The 22,586-nt window shown below is 39.0% G+C and overlaps 2 protein-coding genes across 3 annotated transcripts in view; both read left to right on the forward strand.

The window, feature by feature from the left end:
* Positions 1-6,264, forward strand: part of LOC113663549 — a 31,486-nt gene extending 25,222 nt beyond the window's left edge. Inside the window, exons 7-11 of one of the 2 annotated variants that reach the window (XM_027178887.2) lie at positions 25-244; positions 3,188-3,393; positions 3,863-4,255; positions 4,358-4,464; positions 5,832-6,264. In XM_027178887.2, the coding sequence (XP_027034688.2) occupies positions 25-244; positions 3,188-3,393; positions 3,863-4,255; positions 4,358-4,464; positions 5,832-6,085 (1,180 nt within the window). In that variant the 3' untranslated portion in view covers positions 6,086-6,264. The remainder of the gene's footprint in view (positions 1-24; positions 245-3,187; positions 3,394-3,862; positions 4,256-4,357; positions 4,465-5,831) is intronic. The other variant, XM_047813331.1, reaches the window with a different exon arrangement.
* LOC125138419 (butyrophilin subfamily 1 member A1-like) overlaps positions 1-22,586 on the forward strand; it is a 262,663-nt gene that overhangs the window by 34,476 nt on the left and 205,601 nt on the right. The window lies entirely within an intron of this gene.

Consider the following 22,586-nt stretch of genomic DNA (forward strand, 5'->3'; position numbering starts at 1 on the left):
AGTTAATGTTTTTGTGCCATACAGAACAAGAGGAATATGGAGTAAACTGACAGACAGGGTTATGGGTAAAGACACACCACAAAGTGGCCACATTTCTATCATACGCCCTGATGGTTCACGAGAAACTGTGAACTCTTCAAATTATAACTGTCTGTATCATGCAATCATCCAAGCAACAACTAATGACCCAAAAGTTGATTTAAACCAAAAAGCTGTAGAACTCCGCCACAAAGTTCATGATGAGGTAGGTAAATATACTGTATTATATATATATATATATATATATATATATATATATATATATATATATATATATATATATATATATATAATTCCCACCTTAAAGACCCTGTATATATATATACGTATATATATATATATATATATATATATATATATATATATATATATATATATATATATATATATAGAGAGAGAGAGAGAGAGAGAGAGAGAGAGAGAGAGAGAGAGAGAGGGGGGGGGGGTGTTAGCTCAAATAATATGAACACAGATAAAATATGTCGTATTTTTTAGTAATATGGTGTTCGACCAACATCTTCATTTACTACACATTCTATGAAGTTCTATACAGCTTCTATACGTTCTATGTGCACTTTTTTATAGAAACAGGGTCTTTAAGGTGGGAATTAACTTCTGCTGTCACTTTTGCTGCAGTTTTGTGTTGATCAGACACAATCCTTCCTAGTGTTTGACAGTACCTATTATTAATTTCTGATTTTCACCTAGTATTCTTCTTTGCTTATGAAATCCTCTCATGTAATAATATGTAATAATCCTCTCATGTGTGTAATATATGTAAGGTAAAAGAAAATAAAATTTCAAACAAAATCTCCTTCAAATAGTCAAACAATTCTAGCGTAAGTAGAAATAAGTAAAATGCAAAGATAAAACAAACCAAGAAACTCTCCAAGTGTAAGCCTGCATTTGTTCTCCTGATGCACTCTCTATAAGCAATCACAAAGTATAACACAATGAGCTTGGCTCAAGGTGAATGCACACCGATAACTGGTTCTAAAACCCTATTTATACCATTTATTAGTATGATTGATTTCATAACGTCATTCTGCTTCTGTCAGCATACCGTCAGGTCTCTCATGATCTCATGCTTTGCAATAAGTCTCTTCATCTGTACGGCTGACTGTGTATTCTTATGCTGCTGACACAAAACCTCGTAATTTCGATTTATGCTTTCACTGTTACTCTCTGTCTTAATATCTGAACGTACTATTGAACATTATATCATTTCTTATTCCTACAAATGATTCCATAAATTCATATAAAAGGTAAAGGGAACTTATCATTCTATAAAATGGAAAAGAAAACTTATAACAATTCTATAATCTTCTTTCAGCAAGATGAGGGGTCTTGATCCAACTGTCTAGGTACAGTGTCTGTTCCTCGTTGGGTTGAATCAGCTTCCTTATTTTAATCAGATATATTCAATTTCTTTATTTCATATAACAATTTCCCCATTTCCTTTAGTTTATTTTCCGCAGCTTTCTTTTTCTTTGCTTTCTGTCTCTGGTCAATCCAGTCTGTGAATCAAATGCAGCCCCGAGCACTTGTACATGCTCACTTGCTCCACATTCTTTTCATCAATGGTGACAGGTGATAATGTTATGTACCACTCTATGCATTAAACCTTCTGCAGATGACATGACACTACATAGAGTTATACATGAAGGGATCCTGTACAGTCCCTTTACTGGGTCAAGTGCTAAAAATTTTGAATGCAATTCTTTTGCAACTAATTATGAGTACCTCTTATAATTTTGTTTGCACCTCAGCAAGATGAGTGTGACACAGCCTGGGCATTTTATACCATGCACTTGTAAGGTCATAATCATGTGGTGATGATATTAATATGAGTAGACAGCTAGTTCCAGAAGAAAACCTGTGGCTTAGAAGATACAGTAATTAAACATCTACAAGAAATTGATGTGGAGTAACCTGAGGAATGTTGGTGGTGGTTTATGTGTCACCATTTTTCTCAGTAAATATATTGCTAAAGGTGCTCATGATGGGCACAAGCAAAGAGCTCTCTCGGTACCTTCACAACCTTACTGTTACATAACATGCTGGTGGCATTGGTTACAGAAGGATTTCTAAACTTTAAATTGGGGCCATAATCTGTAAGTAGAAAGAACATCATTTCACCATAAACTGGCCATGCCCAGGTGATCTTCACAAGAGTTCTAAGTAAAAAGAAAATAATTATCAGAAGAGTTGTCCAAGAGCCAAGGACCTGGACTTGTGGAGAGCTTCAGGAAGACCTGCAATTAGCTCACCACCCAAGACCACACACCACACAAATTTGAATTGAACTCTTTGGATGTCATAATAAAGACCATGTTTTGAGGTAAAATGGCACTACACTTGACCCCAAAAACACCAGACCAAAAGTGAAGTTTGGAGGTAGAACATCATGGTGTAGGGCTGATTTTCAGCATAAGGGACTGGGAAACTTTATATAACTGAAGGAAGGATGAACGGAACAATGAACTGAGGCATTTTTGCTAAACATCTATTTCCATCTACCAGGATGATGAAAATGAAACAAGTGTGGAGATTTCAGTAAGACAATGATCCCAGACACACAGCCCACAAAACTCTCAATTGAAGAAAGAAAATAAAGCTGCTAGAATGTCCCATCACCTGACTTAAATTCAATAGAAAATCTATAGAAATTACTAGAGATCAGAGTTCATAAATTAGGCCTACAGAAACTTCAAGATTTGAAGACTGTTTTTTGTAAGAATTGGCAAAATCACACCAGAGCACTTCATGTGACTAGTTACACGAGGAGTCTTGAAGCTGTCATTAGCAAAAAAGGCTTTTGTACAAAGTTTCTGTAAGCGTGTTTAATACTTTTCCCCTGTGTCATTCCGTTTTATTACACATAACATAAGTTCTGAACTTCTTTGTATGTATAGATTACTTGGGCTGTACTTGACATCTGGTGAACATTTCATGTCAACAGAACCTTTAGAAATATATTTACTGAGAAATGGTTATGTGTTCAATACTTAATTTACCCGCTGTATATGTGGAATTATTCATCTTAAACTTTCAAACTTTCACCACATGTCTTGTGTGATATGCTTTTATAGGCATCCTGATGCTCATTACATTTTTTTGGTGCAATTGTTTTGTTTTGTTGTTACAGATTCTTGCAGATCCGTATAAATATGCAGAATCTGTGAAGATCCAGATCAAATTCGACTGGGCAAACAGCTCCAATAAATTTAAAATTGAGGCTGGAATAAAACCCGAGAATGTGGAGAAGTATATAGCATATAAGAATGAGGAAACCACGGATGACAATACAATTATTAAAGAATACAATTTGGGAAAAGTGGAGAAATACGGAAAGTACTTAAATTTGTTTGTTTTATGTTTACATACTAGCCTTAGGCTTGTTTATTAGACATTATATGTAATCACAAAACTTAAAGGTGGCTTAGAAAAACCCATTGTCAGTGGAGCTGTAAATAATGTATCTGTGTGTTGATCAAAATGTGTTTGTTTATTATCATTATTATTTTACATGTTGATTTCTTGCTGTCCAGTGTGTCTATTTTATCATAGATTAAATCCACATTTTTTAGAAAGTACTTTTCATAAGTTAAAAAAAACAAACAAACAGGAAACTGTATCACTAGTTCCTAATAGACATTTAGGACATTTAGTGTTTTGTTAGTGGAGAACTTATAAACATAAAAGTCTAACTTTTCCTGCAATCATGCAGAACATGTAGGAAAAAGCTGCTACCTGTATATGTTCATAATGTACAAATCCCACCAAAATACTAAAGTTTGTCCCTTTTTCTTTTCTTGTGAAGACTTAAAGCTAAGAAAGATAATAATCTTCCAGCTGAAAGGCAACTCATCCCTGGAGTGGTCGAGGCAGACCACATTCCACCACAGAGTAGTTTTTGGGAACTCTGTAAGATTTTCAAAAACAATAAAGAAAAGAAGAAATCCTTCAAAGTAAATCATCCGGCACTCTATAACTTAGTGATGAACAATGAGGATAAAATTGAGAAGTATTTAGAGAAGGATGAGAACAAGAAGGATAACAACAAGATGGATAACAACAAGATGGATAACAACAAGAAGGATGAAAAAATCATTCCTAGTTTTTATGGAAGACATCTGATTTGCATGAACGCTCTGTACTGGGACCATCGACGTGCACTGAGTACTGGCAGCAGTCATGTATCCGTAGCATGCAGGTTTTGCCTAAACACCAACATGAACATTTGTACTACAACAAAATTAGTAGGTCAAATTTAAGTTCCAAATATTAACCTGTGTTTAACATTTATGTCCCCCAGAGAATTGCTGACTGATACATTTGGAAATGGAGACGTGGTTAAAGCACTGAAGCTGTCACTAATAATGGCCCACCCGGAATCCTCGGACAACATATACTCCAGTAACTGTTGGTTTTTAATCTTTCTCCCCCAATTATTATATAATCATCAACAATTACTGAAGATACTCTATAAGTGAATCATTATAAAACAATAAAACTTTACAGTTTTTTACATATTATTATTTATAAAAACAAAGCTTCTTCTAATTAAATACATTTTTTTAAAAAATGATGCTAGAATTCAAATGCAAATTTTACTGTCACTCTTTACCCTTGTGCTACAGAATAAAAAAAAAAATTCCAGACACCACCACAACAAAGGGTCAGGTCAAAGGTTATTAAAAAGGTTTATTGCTTTGTAATACTCTAAAGAGGCAACCAAAAGTATTGTAGTCTAAAAAATCCAATATAGGACAGACTGCAAAGAGTCAAAGACAGAGTTCAGGAAACAAAAACAAAAGAAATAAAAAAAAAAAAAATAAAAATTAATCAATTAATTAAAAAAATAACAGGGCAGAAAATCCAAACAAAGGAATGAAAAAGTAATTCAAAGAGAAACTGGGATTTGAAACTTTTCAGACCACCTTCAAAAGCCTGTTTCACCACAGACCCCCTTGTGAAACACCCAGCCAGAACGTTCACTTTGTAGTAGAAGTTGTGGAACACATCCAGTTGTGGCACACCCGGGAAATTATTTGCATGTGCATTTTGATCTAGAAAATTGACCTTTGCTATAGCGAACTATGATGTGGGCAACTACGCTCTGGAGGAATGGCGACACTGGCTTAAGGGCCACAATGACCCAGTACATCAATCTACATGCCCTGAGCCCATCTTACCATCATCCATGTTACTCATCCTGGTTCATTGGGACACACCCGACAGTCTGAGCCACCACCTCCAAAATGCACCACCACCAGACAACATGTTCTCACCACCTTGTGCCCCTGAGTGCTCCACTGGGTCCACACAGCCATTAGCTCTGTCCATCCAGGTATTCAAAAACCATATCTGTTCTCCAAAATGCCTTCTGGTGGCCTTCCCTAGCCAAGGATGTTGAAACTTACGTCAAAGCTGTGTCCAGCCCACAATAAGCCACCAGCCTCCCACGGGACTCTGAGAACCACCGCCTAATTTGCTGTGACCCTGGTCTCATCTCTCTCCAACCTTTCTCCAAAAGATATCCCATGATTCTCATGGCCACTGACTAGTTCTCGAAAGCTTGTCATTTCATAACTGTAAAAGGGCTTCTCATGGTCATAGAGACTGAACCGTTAGCGGGCTCTGTAACATAGTGTATACTGGATCCTAGGATTATTAATGTTTTTGTGTTTAATATGTCTTTTACCTTTTATTATACATAATTATTAAATCACTGCAATGCTTGAGTTGCCACACTGATCAAATCTAAATTTTTATCTTTATACCTCTAGGTTTCTCAGGGGAAACTGATCAATCAAAGTACAAGGAGTGTAGACTTACACCAGAAAATATTAAGAAATACTACAAAGATGGATTTAAGAATATTGTAAATAAATACAAGACGATAGAAGTGATTGACGAAGTCAACGCAGCTCATCTGATGGCCTGGGTGGAAGGTGATGAATATCTGTACCAAGAAGAACTAAATAAAATAATCATGTTTTGCAACAACAAGCTCAGTCAGAGGTTACAGGCCAGCACTTAGAAGAGGAATGTGTTTGCATTTTCGGGTGAACCAGATGATCAGGTGTTGCATACTAATAATTTTTCTAATAAAACACGGAGGTTAGCAGAAAGAGATGTTGACTAATTAATCCAAATATTTAGCTCTAAGCTAACTAGTAGCTTAAAGTTGTTTTTGAAAAAAAAAAAAGTATAATTGAGTCTGTTGTTCAAAGAGTGAGTTTATATATATATATATATATATATATATATATATATATATATATATATATATATAAGTATATATATATAAACAAATATATATAATCAATATTTAATCAGCTGGAGAATGTTAAAGGGTTATAAAAGAAAGGAATCTCTGTGTATGATGAATATCTAACCTCCTGTCTGTGCCATGATTAAATCATTACATGTACAGTAATCAAACCAATAATCGTGTCCTAATTTAGGACAAACATTACACATCCTTAATAAAACTGAGATGAAGTGACCATGTATTAAGAAACAAACACAATGTATGATAAGATATTTACAAATAAACATTAACTCTGAACATTAAAGATGTCGATACTGTTTTCAGATATTTTGACAGATGCGTTCTTTCAACTTTCAATCTTTTTTTCAATAATTTTGTGCTGTTATTTTTCTTTTGTATCTGTATTTTCCACTTACCTCTTTTGTTATTTCATTTTCTGCCATTTTTTCTTCTTTAAATTAGCTAGGACTTCAGGGGCTCCAGGAGCACTGGTTAGGTGTATTACAGGAGCCATGGCACTGGACATTGCAGGTAATCTTAAGGTCTAAGGCAAGCATAGGTTCACAAAGGACATTTTCCATGTAGGAGCTGATGATACGTGCCTTCGTTATTCAAAGGTTACTAAGTGTAATATTGTAGAGGTGTGTGAATTAGCCATGGCGATGTCCAATGCTGTAGTATTGGACTAATAACCTCACTAATAATGAGGTGTCAGATCCATCAGAAGGCTTTCTGTGTGTTCTGCTTTGTGTTTTAGTTTTAAAATTCCTTGAAACTTCCATACAGTACGTCATTCCAAGTGTCAACAGGTTTAAGACAGGTAACTGGTTCTATGTGTGACTGTATTGGTGATGGTGGATTAATTAACACTGTGAGTCAGGTGGGTAGTCACTCAATTCTTTTATAGGACTGGGCAAACATACCTGGGACAAACAGGACCATAGATTAATTAGATTGCAGGTTATTGATGATGCATTTCATCCTGAAACTGCTGGTAAATACACATTTTTACAGATCCAACACAACATCCAAGCTTCTAAAAAATATGGCTCAAAATCATTGTGGTAGAGCAGCCTTACGGGTTCACCTTCTACCCAAATGATGGCATATATATATATATATATCATAATAAATAATAAACATAATAACAATAGTAATAACAACAACAACAATAATAATAATAACAAAAATAATAACAATACCAATAATAATAATAATAATAATAAAAATAACAAAAATAATAATAATCACACAAAAAAAGCGCTTTAAAGCCAGCCGCTATGCAACGCTCCGGTTGGCTGCTGTCCAAACCCACCCGGAAGACCGACGCAACAAACAGGCGAGTTTATCAAACCTAACCCCACAAAAGGAAACTTATACATAGATGTTTAAGAACAAAAAATAAAGAAGTACAACGTCCTTGTGTGTGTGTGTGCTTATTGTCCGGAATGAGAGAATGAAGTGAGTGTGTGTGTGCGTGCGTGTGTGTGCGTGCGTGTGTGTGTGTGTGTGTGTGTGTGTGTGTGCTTATTGTCCGGAATGAGAGAATGAAGTGAGTGTGTGCGTGTGTGCGTGTGTGTGTGCGTGCGTGCGTGTGTGTGTGTGTGTGTGTGTGTGTGTGTGTGTGTGTGTGTGTGTGTGTGTGTGTGTGTGTGTGTGCTTATTGTCCGGAATGAGAGAATGAAGTGAGTGTGTGTGTGCGTGCGTGTGTGTGTGTGTGTGTGTGTGTGTGTGTGTGTGTGTGTGTGTGTGTGTGCTTATTGTCCGGAATGAGAGAATGAAGTGAGTGTGTGTGCGGTGTGTATGCGAGCGAGCGGCGTGCTAACTGGCGTGTGTGTGCACCCACAGCGCTGTAGCTAGAAACGGAGGAGAAGTGAAAGTGTGTGTGTGGTATGTAGTGTCATGCTGACGATAAGGGACAGTTCACTCTGTCACAATCATGCACCTTGTATCTATTCTCCTTATTAAATGCCCCCACCTGTGACTCTTAACCTGAATTAGTTGACATTACTAGAAATGTGCGAGGAAACCCGTTGCACTAAACCATTTTAGTTTTTACACAGAATAAAACTAAAGTTAAGTTGTTTGAACATTTAATCTCAAGTCATGCGATAAACAAATCACGTTTTTACATTAGTAGTCTTTACTGAAATTCATTAGTTCACATTACTAATGTTTTTGAGCATATGTTTTATAAAATAACTAAGTTAAACAAATTATTTTAAGTAGAAATAAATGTTATATTTAAGCAATGTCTTATTTAAATTATACTACTATGTATTAATTTAATAAGAAATTAAACAATAACACTATTTCATTTTTTTGTATTATTGTTGACAAAACAGGTAACATTGCTATGTGCTCAAGTTCACAATGTTAACAATACAGTGTTTAGAAGAAAATACATTATTCAACAATAAAGCATTAAACTGGATAAAAATAAAGGGATAAGATGCACACACTCCTGCACGCACTGGTGACAACTTTTGTGTTGATAACTGTTAACTCGTATCAATAGAACAACAATATGCAGTTTTAACATGCAGTACACTATAAGCGCAGAACACTGGTAAAAGGAAAACAAACACACGGTATTCAAAAATATGCCAATAGGCATTAAACTGGATAAGCATTAAAACTGGAGCCATGATTCACGTATAAATTGTTTGCACTATTCAGATGAAATATTGAGAGAAATGATCAAGTTAACCAGAGACTTGTGTTACGTTTCTGTAAGGGAGGGGGAGGGGCCTGAAACAGGGGGTGACAACGCGCTGTCTGGTCCCTTGTGCGCAAACCGTGGAATTTTTAAAAGCACTTTGAAACGGTGAGTGTAAATAGTCTAATATATAGCAATCTTTCTGACAATAAATGATTACCCTAAAACCGATGTTAGTTAAATATTAATAAGTTAACTTAGTGTAAATGTGACGACTGATGCTAGTTTTTTCCTTATTTTCTGTCCGTTCACAGTAACATGAGCTATTTCTGTCAGGTCACATTTAATAACGTTAGCCAGTGTTGTATGTTCCCAGTTACAATGTTTGTATTTCGCTGGCATACGTTTTTTTTGTTGGTTCATATAAGCGTGTATGTATGTACACGTGCTGGTCGCTAACACTAGCATATGTCTCAGTTGTATTAAAATAACCGCTCAAAAATGTGTTTCTTAAAGTTTCTTTTGAAACTTTTATTATTTTTTGTTTAAAAGACTGTTTAAAAGATGTAGTCATTAGCAGATGTTCATTAACGTTTTACAGTGAAAGTGATTTGCTAATCTAAACGTTTTCCTTATGCTCAGTTTTCACAGGTTCTTTTGAAGATGCAGTGGAAGTTTTGTGAATTTATGTGACAAACGAGGTTACCTATTAAAACATTCTAGTTAATTACCATCAGGGCTAAGCTAGCTTCAGAAGCCATGCCTGTTTTTTGTTCTCAAGATGAACAGTGTGAATCTTTGAACAGTTTCTTGTTCCGATTGTCCAGTCAGTGCAGTAAGTGCTCTTAACATTTACCAGTGTTCTGCACTTATAGTGTACTGTATGTTAAAACTGCATATTGTTGCTCTATTGATATCATCACCTCAAAAGTTGTCACCAGTGCGTGCAGGAGAGTGTTCATGTGCTCTTTTCCCTTTATTTTTATCCAGTTTAATGTTTTATTGTTGAATAATGTGTTTTCCTCTAAACACTGTATTGTTAACATTGTGAACTTGAGCACATTGCAGTGTTACCTGTTTTTGTCAACAATAAAAAATGAAATGGTGTTCTTGTTTAATTTCTTATTAAAGAAATTAAAATCATGTAGTTGGTGGTGGCTGTGAGACCTTTCCACACTGAAGCTGAGTCATTGGAAAAAACTGAATCCCTAGCTTTACGGAATAGTTCCTCTTTGCCACTCTGATCTCCCTTTCCAGTGTGTATTTGTAATGTTACCCCTACAGTATACTAATGTTACCCCCTATACTATACCAATGTTACCCCTACAGTATATTAATGTTATTTTGCAGTGAGGTATTGCTGCATTAATAATATCCTGTTGCTAAAATTGCATTGTTGTGTTAATTACAGCTGGTTTATTTGTAACTTTTGCTTAAAAAAATACACACAACAACAAAAATGCACCAACATTCTGGCTAAGATGAATCTATAGACGTCTAGGCTGAGACTTGTAATGTTTCTGTATCTGATAAAACACAGCACTGTTTCTCCAAACATGGGTGTTTTTTATGAAGAGGAAATGGAGGAAAAGGAAGGTGCCACTCTGATCTCCTTTTCCAGTGTGTATTTGGCCTGTTTATACAAGACTCTATCCCCATTTCTGTGAGCATCCACTTTGGCCTGACAGAGCTGGCTGGTTTATCATTATGTTAAGTGACTCCTCGTAGGAATACACAAATCCTCACAGAAACTGATATGTGATGTTACAGTCTCTGTGAGCTCGTCCAGGTTGGAGGCAGCAGGTTCGAAAACAGTCCAATGAGTGAGAAAGAAACAGGCTTGTAAATCCTGCTCCGCTTCCTTAGTCCATCTTTTTACAGTCCTTAATACAGGTTTAGCTGATTTTAGTTTCTGCCTGTAGGTAGGTATCACATGAACTACACAGTGATCAGAGAGTCCCAGAGCTGACCGTGGGACAGAGTGATATGCATCCTTTATTACAGTGTAACAGTGATCCATTGTGTTACTGTCTCTGGTGGGACATGTAACATGCTGTCTGTATTTAGGCAATTCACGTGAGAGACTCGCTTTATAAAAGTCCCCGAGAATTATTAATACAGAGTCCGGGTGTTGTTGCTCACTCTGCGATCATGTCAGTGAATGTCTGTAAGGCCGAGCTCACGTGCGCTTGCAGAGGGATGTAAACACTCACCAGAATGAACGAGTAAAACTCCTACGGCGAATAGAACGGTTTGCAGTTAATGAAGAATGTTTCAAGATCGGTACAGCACATTTTTAAAACAGTTACATCAGAACACCACCTTTCATTGATGTAAAAATACGCCCCGCCTCCGCGCGATTTCCCCGTTGATTCTGCGTCGCGATCCGCTCTAAAGAGCTAAAAGGCCGGCAGACTTAATACGCTGTCTGGAATGAAGTTGTTCAGCCAGGTTTCTGTGAAGCAGAGAGCAGCAGAGTTTGAAAAATCCTTATTTGTCTGGGTGAGCAGAAGGAGTTCGTCTGTTTTGTTGGATAGAGAGCGGAGATTCGCCAGATCGATGCTAGGCAGCGGTGTTCTTAAACCGCGCTGTCTGAGTTTCATGAGCACGCCGGCGCGCTTCCCCCATCTGCGTGTCCTGAAGCGGGTAAACAGCGCAGCCGCTCCTCCAAATACAAGATTCAGCAAAATGTCGGAATAATCGAAAACCGGTAGAAGGTCTTGCGGTGTGTACTGCTGAATGTTCAGCAGTTCATCTCTGGTGAAACTGATCAGATTTTCTTGACAAAGTGCAGGAAAAACTAACAAAAACAGAGAAAACACTGAGGATCTGAGCACTGTGGATGCCATACGCAGCGTGATCCTGATCAGCTACGGTACACAGTACTAATGTTACCCCTACAGTATACTAATGTTACCCCTACAGTATATTAATGTTACCTCTGCAGTATACTAATGTTACCCACACAGTATACTAATGTTACCCCTACAGTATATTAATGTTACCCCTACAGTATACTAATGTTACCCATACAGTATATTAATGTTACCTCTACAGTATACTAATGTTACCCCTACAGCATATTAATGTTACCCATACAGCATATTAATGTTACCCATACAGTATACTAATGTTACCCATACAGTATATTAATGTTACCTCTACAGTATACTAATGTTACCCCTACAGTATATTAAGCAGTCGTGGCCTAATGGTTAGAGAGTCTGATTCGTAACCCAAAGGTTGTGGGTTCGAGTCTCAGGCTGGCCACGATTGAGGTGCCCTTGAGCAAGGCACCAAACCCCCCAACTGCTCCCCGGGCGCCGCAGCATAAATGGCTGCCCACTGCTCCGGGTGTGTGTTCACGATGTGTGTGTGTGTTCACTGCTGTGTGTATGCACTTCGGATGGGTTAAATGCAGAGAACAAATTCTGAGTATGGGTCACCGTACTTAGCCGTATGTCATGTCACTTTCACTTTCACTAATGTTACCTCTACAGTATACTAATGTTACCCCTACAGTATATTAATGTTACCCCTACAGTATACTAATGTTACCCATACAGTGTACTAATGTTACCCATACAGTATATTAATGTTACCCCTACAGTATACTAATGTTACCCCTACAGTATACTAATGTTACCCCTACTGTCACGGACGTGGGATAAAAACGGACCCAAACGCAGGATAGCAAAATAAACGGGGTTTAGTAACGTAAGAACACAAAACACGACACGGACTAGAGACAGGACAAGACAACAGTAGATTCCTCGCTGCATAAGGCAACGCGGCACAGTTAAATAGACAGAATAATGACAATGGGAAACAGATGTGGAGACAGGGAAGAGCAGACGAAGGTGGGGCAGACACGTGACGAGGAACATAAACAAATGCACGTGGCCAAAGTCTGGGCTGAGTCCCGACACCTACAGTATATTAATGTTACCCCCTACAGTATATTAATGTTACCCCTACAGTATACTAATGTTACCCCTACAGTATACTTACAAAAAAATACACACAAAAACAAAAATGCACCAAAATTCCGGCTAGGATGAATCTATAGACGTCTAGGCTGAGACTTGTAATGTTTCTGTATCTGATAAAACACAGCATTCTTTCTCCAAACATGGGTGTGTTTTATAAAGAGGAAATGGAGGAAAAGGAAGATGGGGTGTGGTGGGATTTCTTATTAAAAAAAATGCCTGCAGACTTATAGTTTATTTGAGATAAATCGGATGAGTGGTTAAAAGAGGTACACAGTCACTGATAGGATAGAGAAACTTTATCTCCTGCTGAATGTGGGCTCTGCTTGCACTTAAAGATGCAAAAGTTTTGAAGAGTGATAAAAAGTGTCCTCAGTCAACCTCGACAGCTTAAGGAGAAGACAGCTTGAGAGGTTAAAGATGTTTTAATAATCGTACTCTCTGCGGGAGACGGACGTGAGGCTGCAGTGAATTCTGTAAGTAAAAGAGCTTTATTTATAAAAATGAAAAGCAAACGTGAAACGTTATGATTCTTCCTCATGTATCTCACACAATGCATGTTGTTCAGACTGAGGACCAGTAAGTAGTGTTTAATACAATGTTTAATACAGAAACATTCATTTACTGTGCAGATTTTATCTCAATTCAAGTTTATTTCTATAGTCATTTTAACAATAGACTTTGTTTCTAAGCAGCTTTACAGAACAATCATAACAATATGTTATTATGAAGATTACTATAATACAATGTTCTAGATTAATATTAGATATATTTAAATGTGTATGTATTTATCCCTAATGAGCAAGTCTGAGGTGACTCAGGTGACTGTGGGGAGAAAAAAAAACCTTAGATGGTAAAGGAAGAAACTTTGAGAGGAACCAGACTCAAAGGGGAACCTCATCCTCATATGGGTGACATAGTATATTAATGTTACCCCTACAGTATACTAATGTTACCCCTACAGCATATTTATGTTACCCCTACAGCATATTTATGTTACCCCTACAGCATACCAATGTTACCCCTACAGTATACCAATGTTACCCCTACAGCATACCAATGTTACCCCTACAGCATACCAATGTTACCCCTACAGTATACCGATGTTACCCCTACAGCATACCAATGTTACCCCTACAGTATATTTGTTACCCCTACAGTATACCAATGTTACCCCTACAGTATATTTATGTTACCCCTATAGTATACCAATGTACAGTATACTCAAATTCACAGTTGGCCAAAATATAAAACTGAGATAAAGTCACGGGCCAAACTGAATATTTATTGAAAAATGAACTACAACTGATTTGTAATGTTCAACCTTTTTCATATGGAAACAAACTTTACTTTTGCTTAAACACAGGATTTGGAACAACGATTCAATGAAAATCCAACTTTGACTATTAACAGTTCGTGCCTTGGAGTAGAAAACGTGCATAAAGAAAACATGTATTCAAACTCAGTGTGTTACACTCTGTTTAGTTTCATAGTGAGATCATATCAAATGTGCAATAAAACTGGCTAGGGCTAGGCCTGAGTTTGACATGTGTTCTAGATGGACAGGGCAAAATTTCCCAGGGGTCAGATGCACTGAAAGAGGAGTGGATCACATCAATTTTGTCATGAAAGGATTTTAAAAAATCCTCACAGACATTATTTGATGGCTCAATCTTGAGTAAGTTACTAGGATTAATAATTGAATTTATAGTGCTAAAAAGAATTTTGGGAGAATTGCAATGACTGCTGATAACATAAGAAAAATATTGTTTCTGGCTGCTTTTGCTGCCTTCTGAAATTTATCCAAGCAGAAGTTAAAAATGTTAAATAAGACAGTAAGATTATCTTTTTTCCGCTTCCTCTCAGCTTTCCGGCAATCCTGACTGAGATGGCAGATAGAGTCATCAAGCCATGGCTGAGATTTTAATAAATTTAGGAAATCTAAATATAACAGGGGCTACAGTATCCAGAATGGAAGTGCAGGAAGAGTTAAAAAGTTCAAGTAAATTATCCAGTAGGGGTGGAGCTGAACCCGAATACGGTATTCGGAAAGGCATAAATAGCGTGTGTTTTACTAATACTTATTTCGAACAAATACTTAAAAAAATATTTGTATTCGGGAACAAGAAAAAGTTTATCAAAAAGCTGTGTTTTCTCATGAGACCGCAGCGCAGCCCGCACGAGTGAGTGAGTGACGTTCAAGAGTGGGGGGGCGGGGGGTTGGGGTGGGGGCTAAAAGAGGTGAGTGACACAGGCTGCTCACACAGCAACAGAGAAGGCCCGGCTGAGCGAAAAAATACTTCACTGCATAACTATTTTTGTTGAATAGATTTGTGTACCTTGACAGAGTAACGTTACCATTCTGTTAAAAAAGGATAAACAATGCTTGTGTAGTTGTGTCGAATTGTATGCACTTGTGGGAGTTATACGGTACGTTTAAGTTACTCTGTCTTTGCAGGCAGCAAAATGTAGGCTATTGGGTACATCTTGAAAAGATGAAGAGTGTGGCTGCTGCTGAGCCATCTCTTGGTCCTCCACCAGCCAAAAAAGACTTGCTCAAGTTCTGTTCTTCCAAGTGAAATATGGTTAAGTTATGGTTAACATAAAACATTAAAAAAAATTAAAAATATAAATAAAAAAAATAAAAAAAAATAAAAAAGAATTCAAAATATAAAACATAAAAAATCTATTCAACAAAAATAGTCTGTAACTGAGTGTAAAGAGTTTGTGACATTTGATAGCTGTCGATAAACAGATTTACAGTTTCAGAATATATACAACGCATAGGATACCCTGAGGTCTTTGTAGTACGTAGATCATAAAACAGAGTAGTGTTGAATACAATTGGTTTGTGGTCAGAAAATACAATGTCTTCAATGTTAATAGAGAGACCAGAGGACAAAATAAGGTCTAGAGTATGGCCATGGACATGTGTAGCCTCCTGAACTTGTTGAACGAGGCCAAACGAATCACAGACCCGGCTAAACTCAGTAACCAAGGGCTTACCGGGTCAGGACATGGATATTAAAGTCACCATGGATGAGTAGACGGTCATATAATGTCATTGTCACGATGTGACACGGTGAGACAAAAGGCGAGTGGAGATCCAAATGCAGTTATCCGTTTAATGAACAAAACACAGATGAACAGGCAGACAACACAAGGCAGAACACGGAACAGGAACAGAGAACAGGAGCAGGAGCAGAGAACAGCATACACCAAACACCAAAAACGACCAACACCAGGGAAGTGAACAGACAGAGTAAATGTAGTAAACAGGAACCAATCACAAAGCAGAGACAATCAGAGACAAAGACAAAACACCTGGGGAAGAGATGGCCTGGGACAAAAAGTCTGCAAAGTCCACTGTAATGTCTTTGTCCAGCCTGGGAGGGCTATAGACCAAGGCACACCGTACCAGAGAAGTAGTCGACGTAATTTCAACACATTGTAGTTCAAATGAGAGATAGTGCTTAACTGTTTCTCAGTGCTAAGTTGAAAGTGTTTTTTAAAAACCACAGTGACTCCTCCTCTTCATCTTCCATCGCATCTAGGGGTGTTAAAATAGCAGCAGTCAGGTGGACAGAGTTCACCAAAGATAGAAATCTCACCAGCTCCGAGCCATGTTTCCTTTTAAAAATAAAAAGTCCAATTGGTGGGAGATAGAAAAAAATCGTTCAGAATAAAAGACTTATTCGATACTGATCTGGCGTTTATCAAAGCCATTTTAATGTTTAGATGTAGACTGTTGTAGTGGTTTGCAGGCACGTTTTTACTGTTGGATACTAGAGGAATTTACACCTCAGGCTCAGATGCGTATTCTTGGGGATCGCAGTGTAGCAGGGTATCTGTCATGACGTGGGGCAGGAAACGGACCCAAACGCAGGATAGCAAAACAAAACAGGGTTTAACAACAGAGGAACACGAAACACGACACGGACTAAAGACAGGACAGGACAACAGTAGATTCCGCACTGCCATCGGCAAGGCGGCACACTTAAATACAAAGGACAATGATGACACAATGAGGAGCAGGTGTGGTGACAGAGAGACAATTGACAATTGACGAGAAACGTAAACAAAACAACTGCACGTGGCCAAAGTCCAGGCTGAGTCATAACAGTATCCAGTTGAGGCTGGGAGAAAAGGCAGATGATAACGATGCCTTAGATCTATCGAACGTCGTGTCGCCTAAAAGCCTAGAAGTTTGTAGTAGCAGCAAAGCGACAGCGGTCGGTGATGAACAGTATGAAATTCTCTCCTAATCCTCACTAGGACACCTCCACGAGTTCCCTTCTTTTCTGCGAGGTTTCCTAATGATGAAGCCATGTTTCAGACCAAAAAGGGAACGAGGAAGAGTGGTGTAGAGTAGAGCAAACACTCGTGTAAACTTCCATAGAATCCACAGTTTCCTATGTCTAGCAAAAACTGCTGATTATAAGTTATGCAGCTCTTAACAGGCATACTTAAAAATTGCAATAAAAAGGCAGAGATAAGGAACCATTTTTGAACAAATTGAAAAGTTTGGAGTAGACGGCATGCCGAAAGGTACACTGGCACCATATTGACCCCACCTTTTCCGTGGAGAACCCATGAGAGGAAATAACTTCACCAAGAGAGTGAGTATACAGGGAGAAAAGAAGCGGACCAAGTTCTGAGCCCTGTGGAACAACAGTGGCGAGTCTGCACGGAGCAGATGTCACTCCCCTCCATGTTACCTGATATGAGCGTCCTTCCAGGTAGGAAGCAAACCATTCCCAAGCTGATCTGCAAATCGGAAGACTCCTGAGGGTGGATAAAAGAGTCTTGTGGTTGACCGTATCAAACGCTGCTGAAAGGTCAAGGAGGATAAGAAAAAGCTTGAAGCTTCGGCCCAAGAAACCTCGGAAGCTCCACAACATCATCTCTTCTCTACTCAACCCCCCGGCTCCACCTTCTTCATCCTCCCTGACTGCAGAAGACTTTGCTCCTTTCTACAATGAGAAGATTGAGGAAATCTGCAGGACCTTAACTTCAGCCCAGACTGCACTTACATCTCAGAGTATGGATTCCCCACTCCATCGTTATCGCAGTTCTCAACTGTAGCAGCAGAAGAGATTTTACAACTCATCCAGTCCTGCAATCCTACCACCTGCCCATTGGATCCACTCCCTTCCACTATGCTCCAGACCATCTCGCAAGACTTTCTGCCCTTCATTACCACTATCGTCAATAGATCCAGAGCATCTGGTCAGGTACCAATTACTTTCAAGAGAGCAAGAATTATTCCCATCCTAAAGAAACCTGCTCTGGATCCATCAAACATCAGTAACTACAGACCGGTATCACTTCTCTCATTTCTTTCAAACATTCTTGAATGAATTTAAAGCGGCTCAATGTACAGAGACATCCCTTTTGGATGTCTCTAAGAAACTACATGCTGCAAGATCAGCCAAACTGTCATCCGTCCTGTGGACGGAAGTCATGGCAGAAGTCACATCTGAGGAGAACTTGGCCAGGAGTGTTCGGTAAGAATCAAGATCTGCATCGAGTTGTGATTTCTTCCACATTCTCTCGGATGATCTTAGCTCTCTTCGATTGTTGCGCAGCACATCTGAAAGCCAAGGAGCAGAACAAGAAGTTTTCTTGGGTTTAGTGGGCAGAGAAAGTCCATAGTGAAAGTATCTGTGGCTGAGTCCAAGGGTAGTGAGGGAAAAGACTAAGGATCAGGAAGGGAAGAAAGAGTGCCAGAAGCTACAGAAGAAGGGGAGACAGACTGAAGGTTGCAGTGGGTAAGAGCGAGGGGGTCAGAGGAAGTTTTAGGTAGGAAAGGTAGAGTGATGGTAAAGGATACCAGGTGATGATCGGAGACGTGTAGTGGGGTAGCAGTCACGTCTGTAGCTGGAGAAGGACGGGTGGAAACCAGGGACCTAACACAGGTCTGTGTGTGTGTGTGTGTGTGTGTGTGTGTGTGTGTGTGTGTGTGTGTGTGTGTGTGTGTGTGTGTGTGTGTGTGTGTGTGATTGTGTGTCTGTCAGTGTGTGTGTGTATGTGTCAGGGTTCTGTCATTATGTTGGCTTTGTAGAAGCCAACATTCTGATTTCCGTTATAAGCTTATTATTATTATTATTATTATTATTATTATTATTATTATTATTATTATTATTAGACAAAAATTTATTTTAAAAAATGTGGCCTAGGGCTTTCGAGTCACATGCACCAAATTCGGATATTTTTCTAAGCGATCGGAATTCCGGAATTCCCAATTCCGGAATTCCGGAATTCGGAAGCTCAAAGTGGCCTTTTTTCCCATAGACGTCCATTATAAACTTTTGAGGTTTATAACTCGGCAAGTTTTCGAGCGATTTACACCGAGCTCAGAGAGGTTCTTTAGGACCTTACTCCGGACGAAGTTTTTATTCCGGAGTTTTGACGGAATTTTTGGTTTTCCCGTAGTCGACGATCGAACATCCCATAACTTGAATGGGGAATTCCGAAAAGTCCTCTAAGCTCTCACACACACAATACATCCAACATTAAGAATTGCATGTACTGTTCTATGTAGTATAATAAGTAGAATCCCATAATGACTGCAGTTTTGACATGAAATGTCCAAACCCTCAGTAGCCACTTTTTGCCAAAAGTATTGTGTATTCTGGTGACGTCACTCGACACCACGTGACGTCACGTGTAGCCCCGCCCCCAAAACAAGCGAAATCAAAAATTTGCACAACATGGACATGTGACATATCAAAACACTCAGCACAATGAGGGGAACTGCCCCATGGGTATTCTGGTCACGTCACATGACGTCACGTGACGTCACATGAGGTCACGTGAAAATCAAATATTTGCACAACATGGACATGTGACATATTAAAACACTCAGCACATTGAGGGGAACTGCCCCACGGGTAATCTGGTCACGTCACGTGATGTCACGGGTAGCCCCGCCAAAAATTAAGCGAAATCAAAAATTTGTACAACATGGACATGTGACATATCAAAACACTCAGCACAGTGAGGGGAACTGCCCCACGGGTATTCTGGTCCACTGTCACGTTTTAAATTGAAGGTTCGCTTGTGTCCATCTCACAAGACCTTTTGCCCTTCATTTCCACTATCATCAATAGATCCATAGCATCTGGTCAGGTACCAACTACTTTCAAGAGAGCAAGGGTTATTCCCATCCTAAAAAAAACCTGCTCTGGATCCATCAGACATCAGTAACTACAGACCGGTATTACTTCTCTCATTTCTTTCAAAAATTCTTGAACGCATTGTCTATAATCAACTGTCTGTCTATCTCTCACAGAACAACCTCCAAGACCCCAACCAGTCTGGCTTTAAAGCAGCTCACTCAACAGAGACAGCCGTTTTGGATGTCTCTGAGTAACTACATGCTGCTAGATCAGACAAACTGTCATCCGTCCTTATCCTCCTTGACCTTTCAGCAGCGTTTGATACGGTCAACCACAAGACCCTCTTATCCACCCTCAAGAGTCTTGGGATTTGCGGATCAGCTTGGGAATGGTTCACTTCCTACCTGGACGGACGCTCATATCAGGTAACATGGAGCGGAGTGTATCAGGGAGGGCTCAGTACTTGGTCCTCTTCTTTTCTTCCTGTATACTCACTCTCTTGGTGAAGTTATTTCATCACATGGGTTCTCTTACGACTGCTATGCTGATGATACACAACTTATCTTCTCTTTCCCACCCTCAGATGCCACAGCTTCTGACCGGATCTCAGCATGTCTGGCAGAAATTTCATCATGGATGACTGCTCATCAGTTAAAGCTCAATCCTAGCAAAACTGAACTGCTGTTCATCCCAGGTGATTCATCCCCAGGTCATAATCTTGCTATATCCTTGCACAATGATCTGATCTCCCCTTCAGCCACAGCTCACAACCTTGGGGTAACCATAGACAATCAACTGTCCTTTTCCTCTCATGTTGCTAATGTGACTCGCTCATGTCGGTTTCTTCTCTACAACATTAGAAGGATTCGGCCATTTTTGTCCACAGAGACTGCTCAAGTACTTGTTCAGTCTCTTGTCATTTCTAGACTGGATTACTGCAACACACTCCTGGCAGGTCTACCTATGAACGCAATCCGTCCTCTGCAAATGATCCAAAATGCAGCTGCCCGGCTTGTTTTCAACCTGCCAAAGTTCTCGCATACCACCCCGCTGCTGCGATCCCTCCACTGGCTTCCGGTAGCTGCACGCATCCGATTCAAAACACTGATGCTGGCCTACAAAGCCAAAAATGGACCAGCTCCCTCTTACCTCAAAGCCCTCATCATTCCTCACACTGCACCCCGCACCCTCCGATCTACCAGCACTGCTCGACTGGTTCCACCATCTCTCAGGGTAAGAGGCAAGTATACTACAAGACTCTTCTCTGTTCTGGCACCAAGGTGGTGAAATGAACGTCCCCTAGAGGTCCAGACAGCTGAGTCACTGGCTATTTTCAAGCGGCAATTGAAGACCTACTTATTCAGGAAACACTTCGACTAGCACTTCTTTCCTTATCTTTTGCTTAAAAAAAAAAACAACCTTTGACACTTTTTCATTGTAACTTTGAACAAATGTTTTAAACTCATGGTATCTTAAGTATGTAACCTAGTGAACCAGCATTAATGTATTCAATGTTAGAGATTTAAGCACTTATGTACGTCGCTCTGGATAAGGGCGTCTGACAAATGCTGTAAATGTAAATGTAAATGACCGAACTACAATCAGCGATAATACAAGTTACTAATGTATAAAACACACATTTCAAATGTCAGATATTACAATTATTATATTAGTTACTAGAAGAATTGAATATGTGAATAAAATCCGTATCTAGGTGTAGATATCTATGGCTGCTTACCGAACATTAGCCACATGCTAACAGTAGCCTGTCTACAGCGCAAGTGTTCATGGGATATGTAGTTTTCACACAGTGTAGATATCTTTGCACCCTTACGAGCTGAAATAAAATAAACAAATCACCTGAACGGCTTCCCATGCGGCTGGAACACCAAATTCCCTCCTCTGAAGCTGTAGATATTTCTGTAGTCCCTCCTCTACCGAACCAATCCTTTATCACCATAGCAACGATACTCCAAAGCCCGTCTGAGGTAAGTCCCAACTGGTCCATGAATTCCTCCCAGTCACATCGTTAACTAAACTAAAGTGTAGGAAAGCAGTCAGATAGTCATGAGAATTAGCGTAGCTTCGGTTGTCTGTGCAACAGTCTCAGAAGGAACAAGTCATAAACTTTACTCTTGTACACATTATATACACAAATAAAAGTAGTAATAACACTCGGTCAGCCAAATACAGACGCTTTAACACACAATGTCCGCGGTTAACAGAGGCAGGAATAAGAAGGACAAGGGCCAATCAGAAAGAAATGAACTAACCTGCTGGGCAAAGCCACGTTTTTAGACAGTGTATTACTAACAAACTCTTAAAGGGGACATGCACAATTATTTTATCACAATACACAGACACAGTTGTGATATTATATGAACCACAAACAATCATAAATGCCCCATTACATGAAAATAAAATAAATGATACTCAATATAACGCCAGCTGGGCTACACTATATTTCAGCAGAACAAAGTCATTCAATATAGGGTTTT

This window comes from Tachysurus fulvidraco, chromosome 1 (assembly GCF_022655615.1).
Source record: "Tachysurus fulvidraco isolate hzauxx_2018 chromosome 1, HZAU_PFXX_2.0, whole genome shotgun sequence".
NCBI lineage: Eukaryota > Metazoa > Chordata > Actinopteri > Siluriformes > Bagridae > Tachysurus > Tachysurus fulvidraco.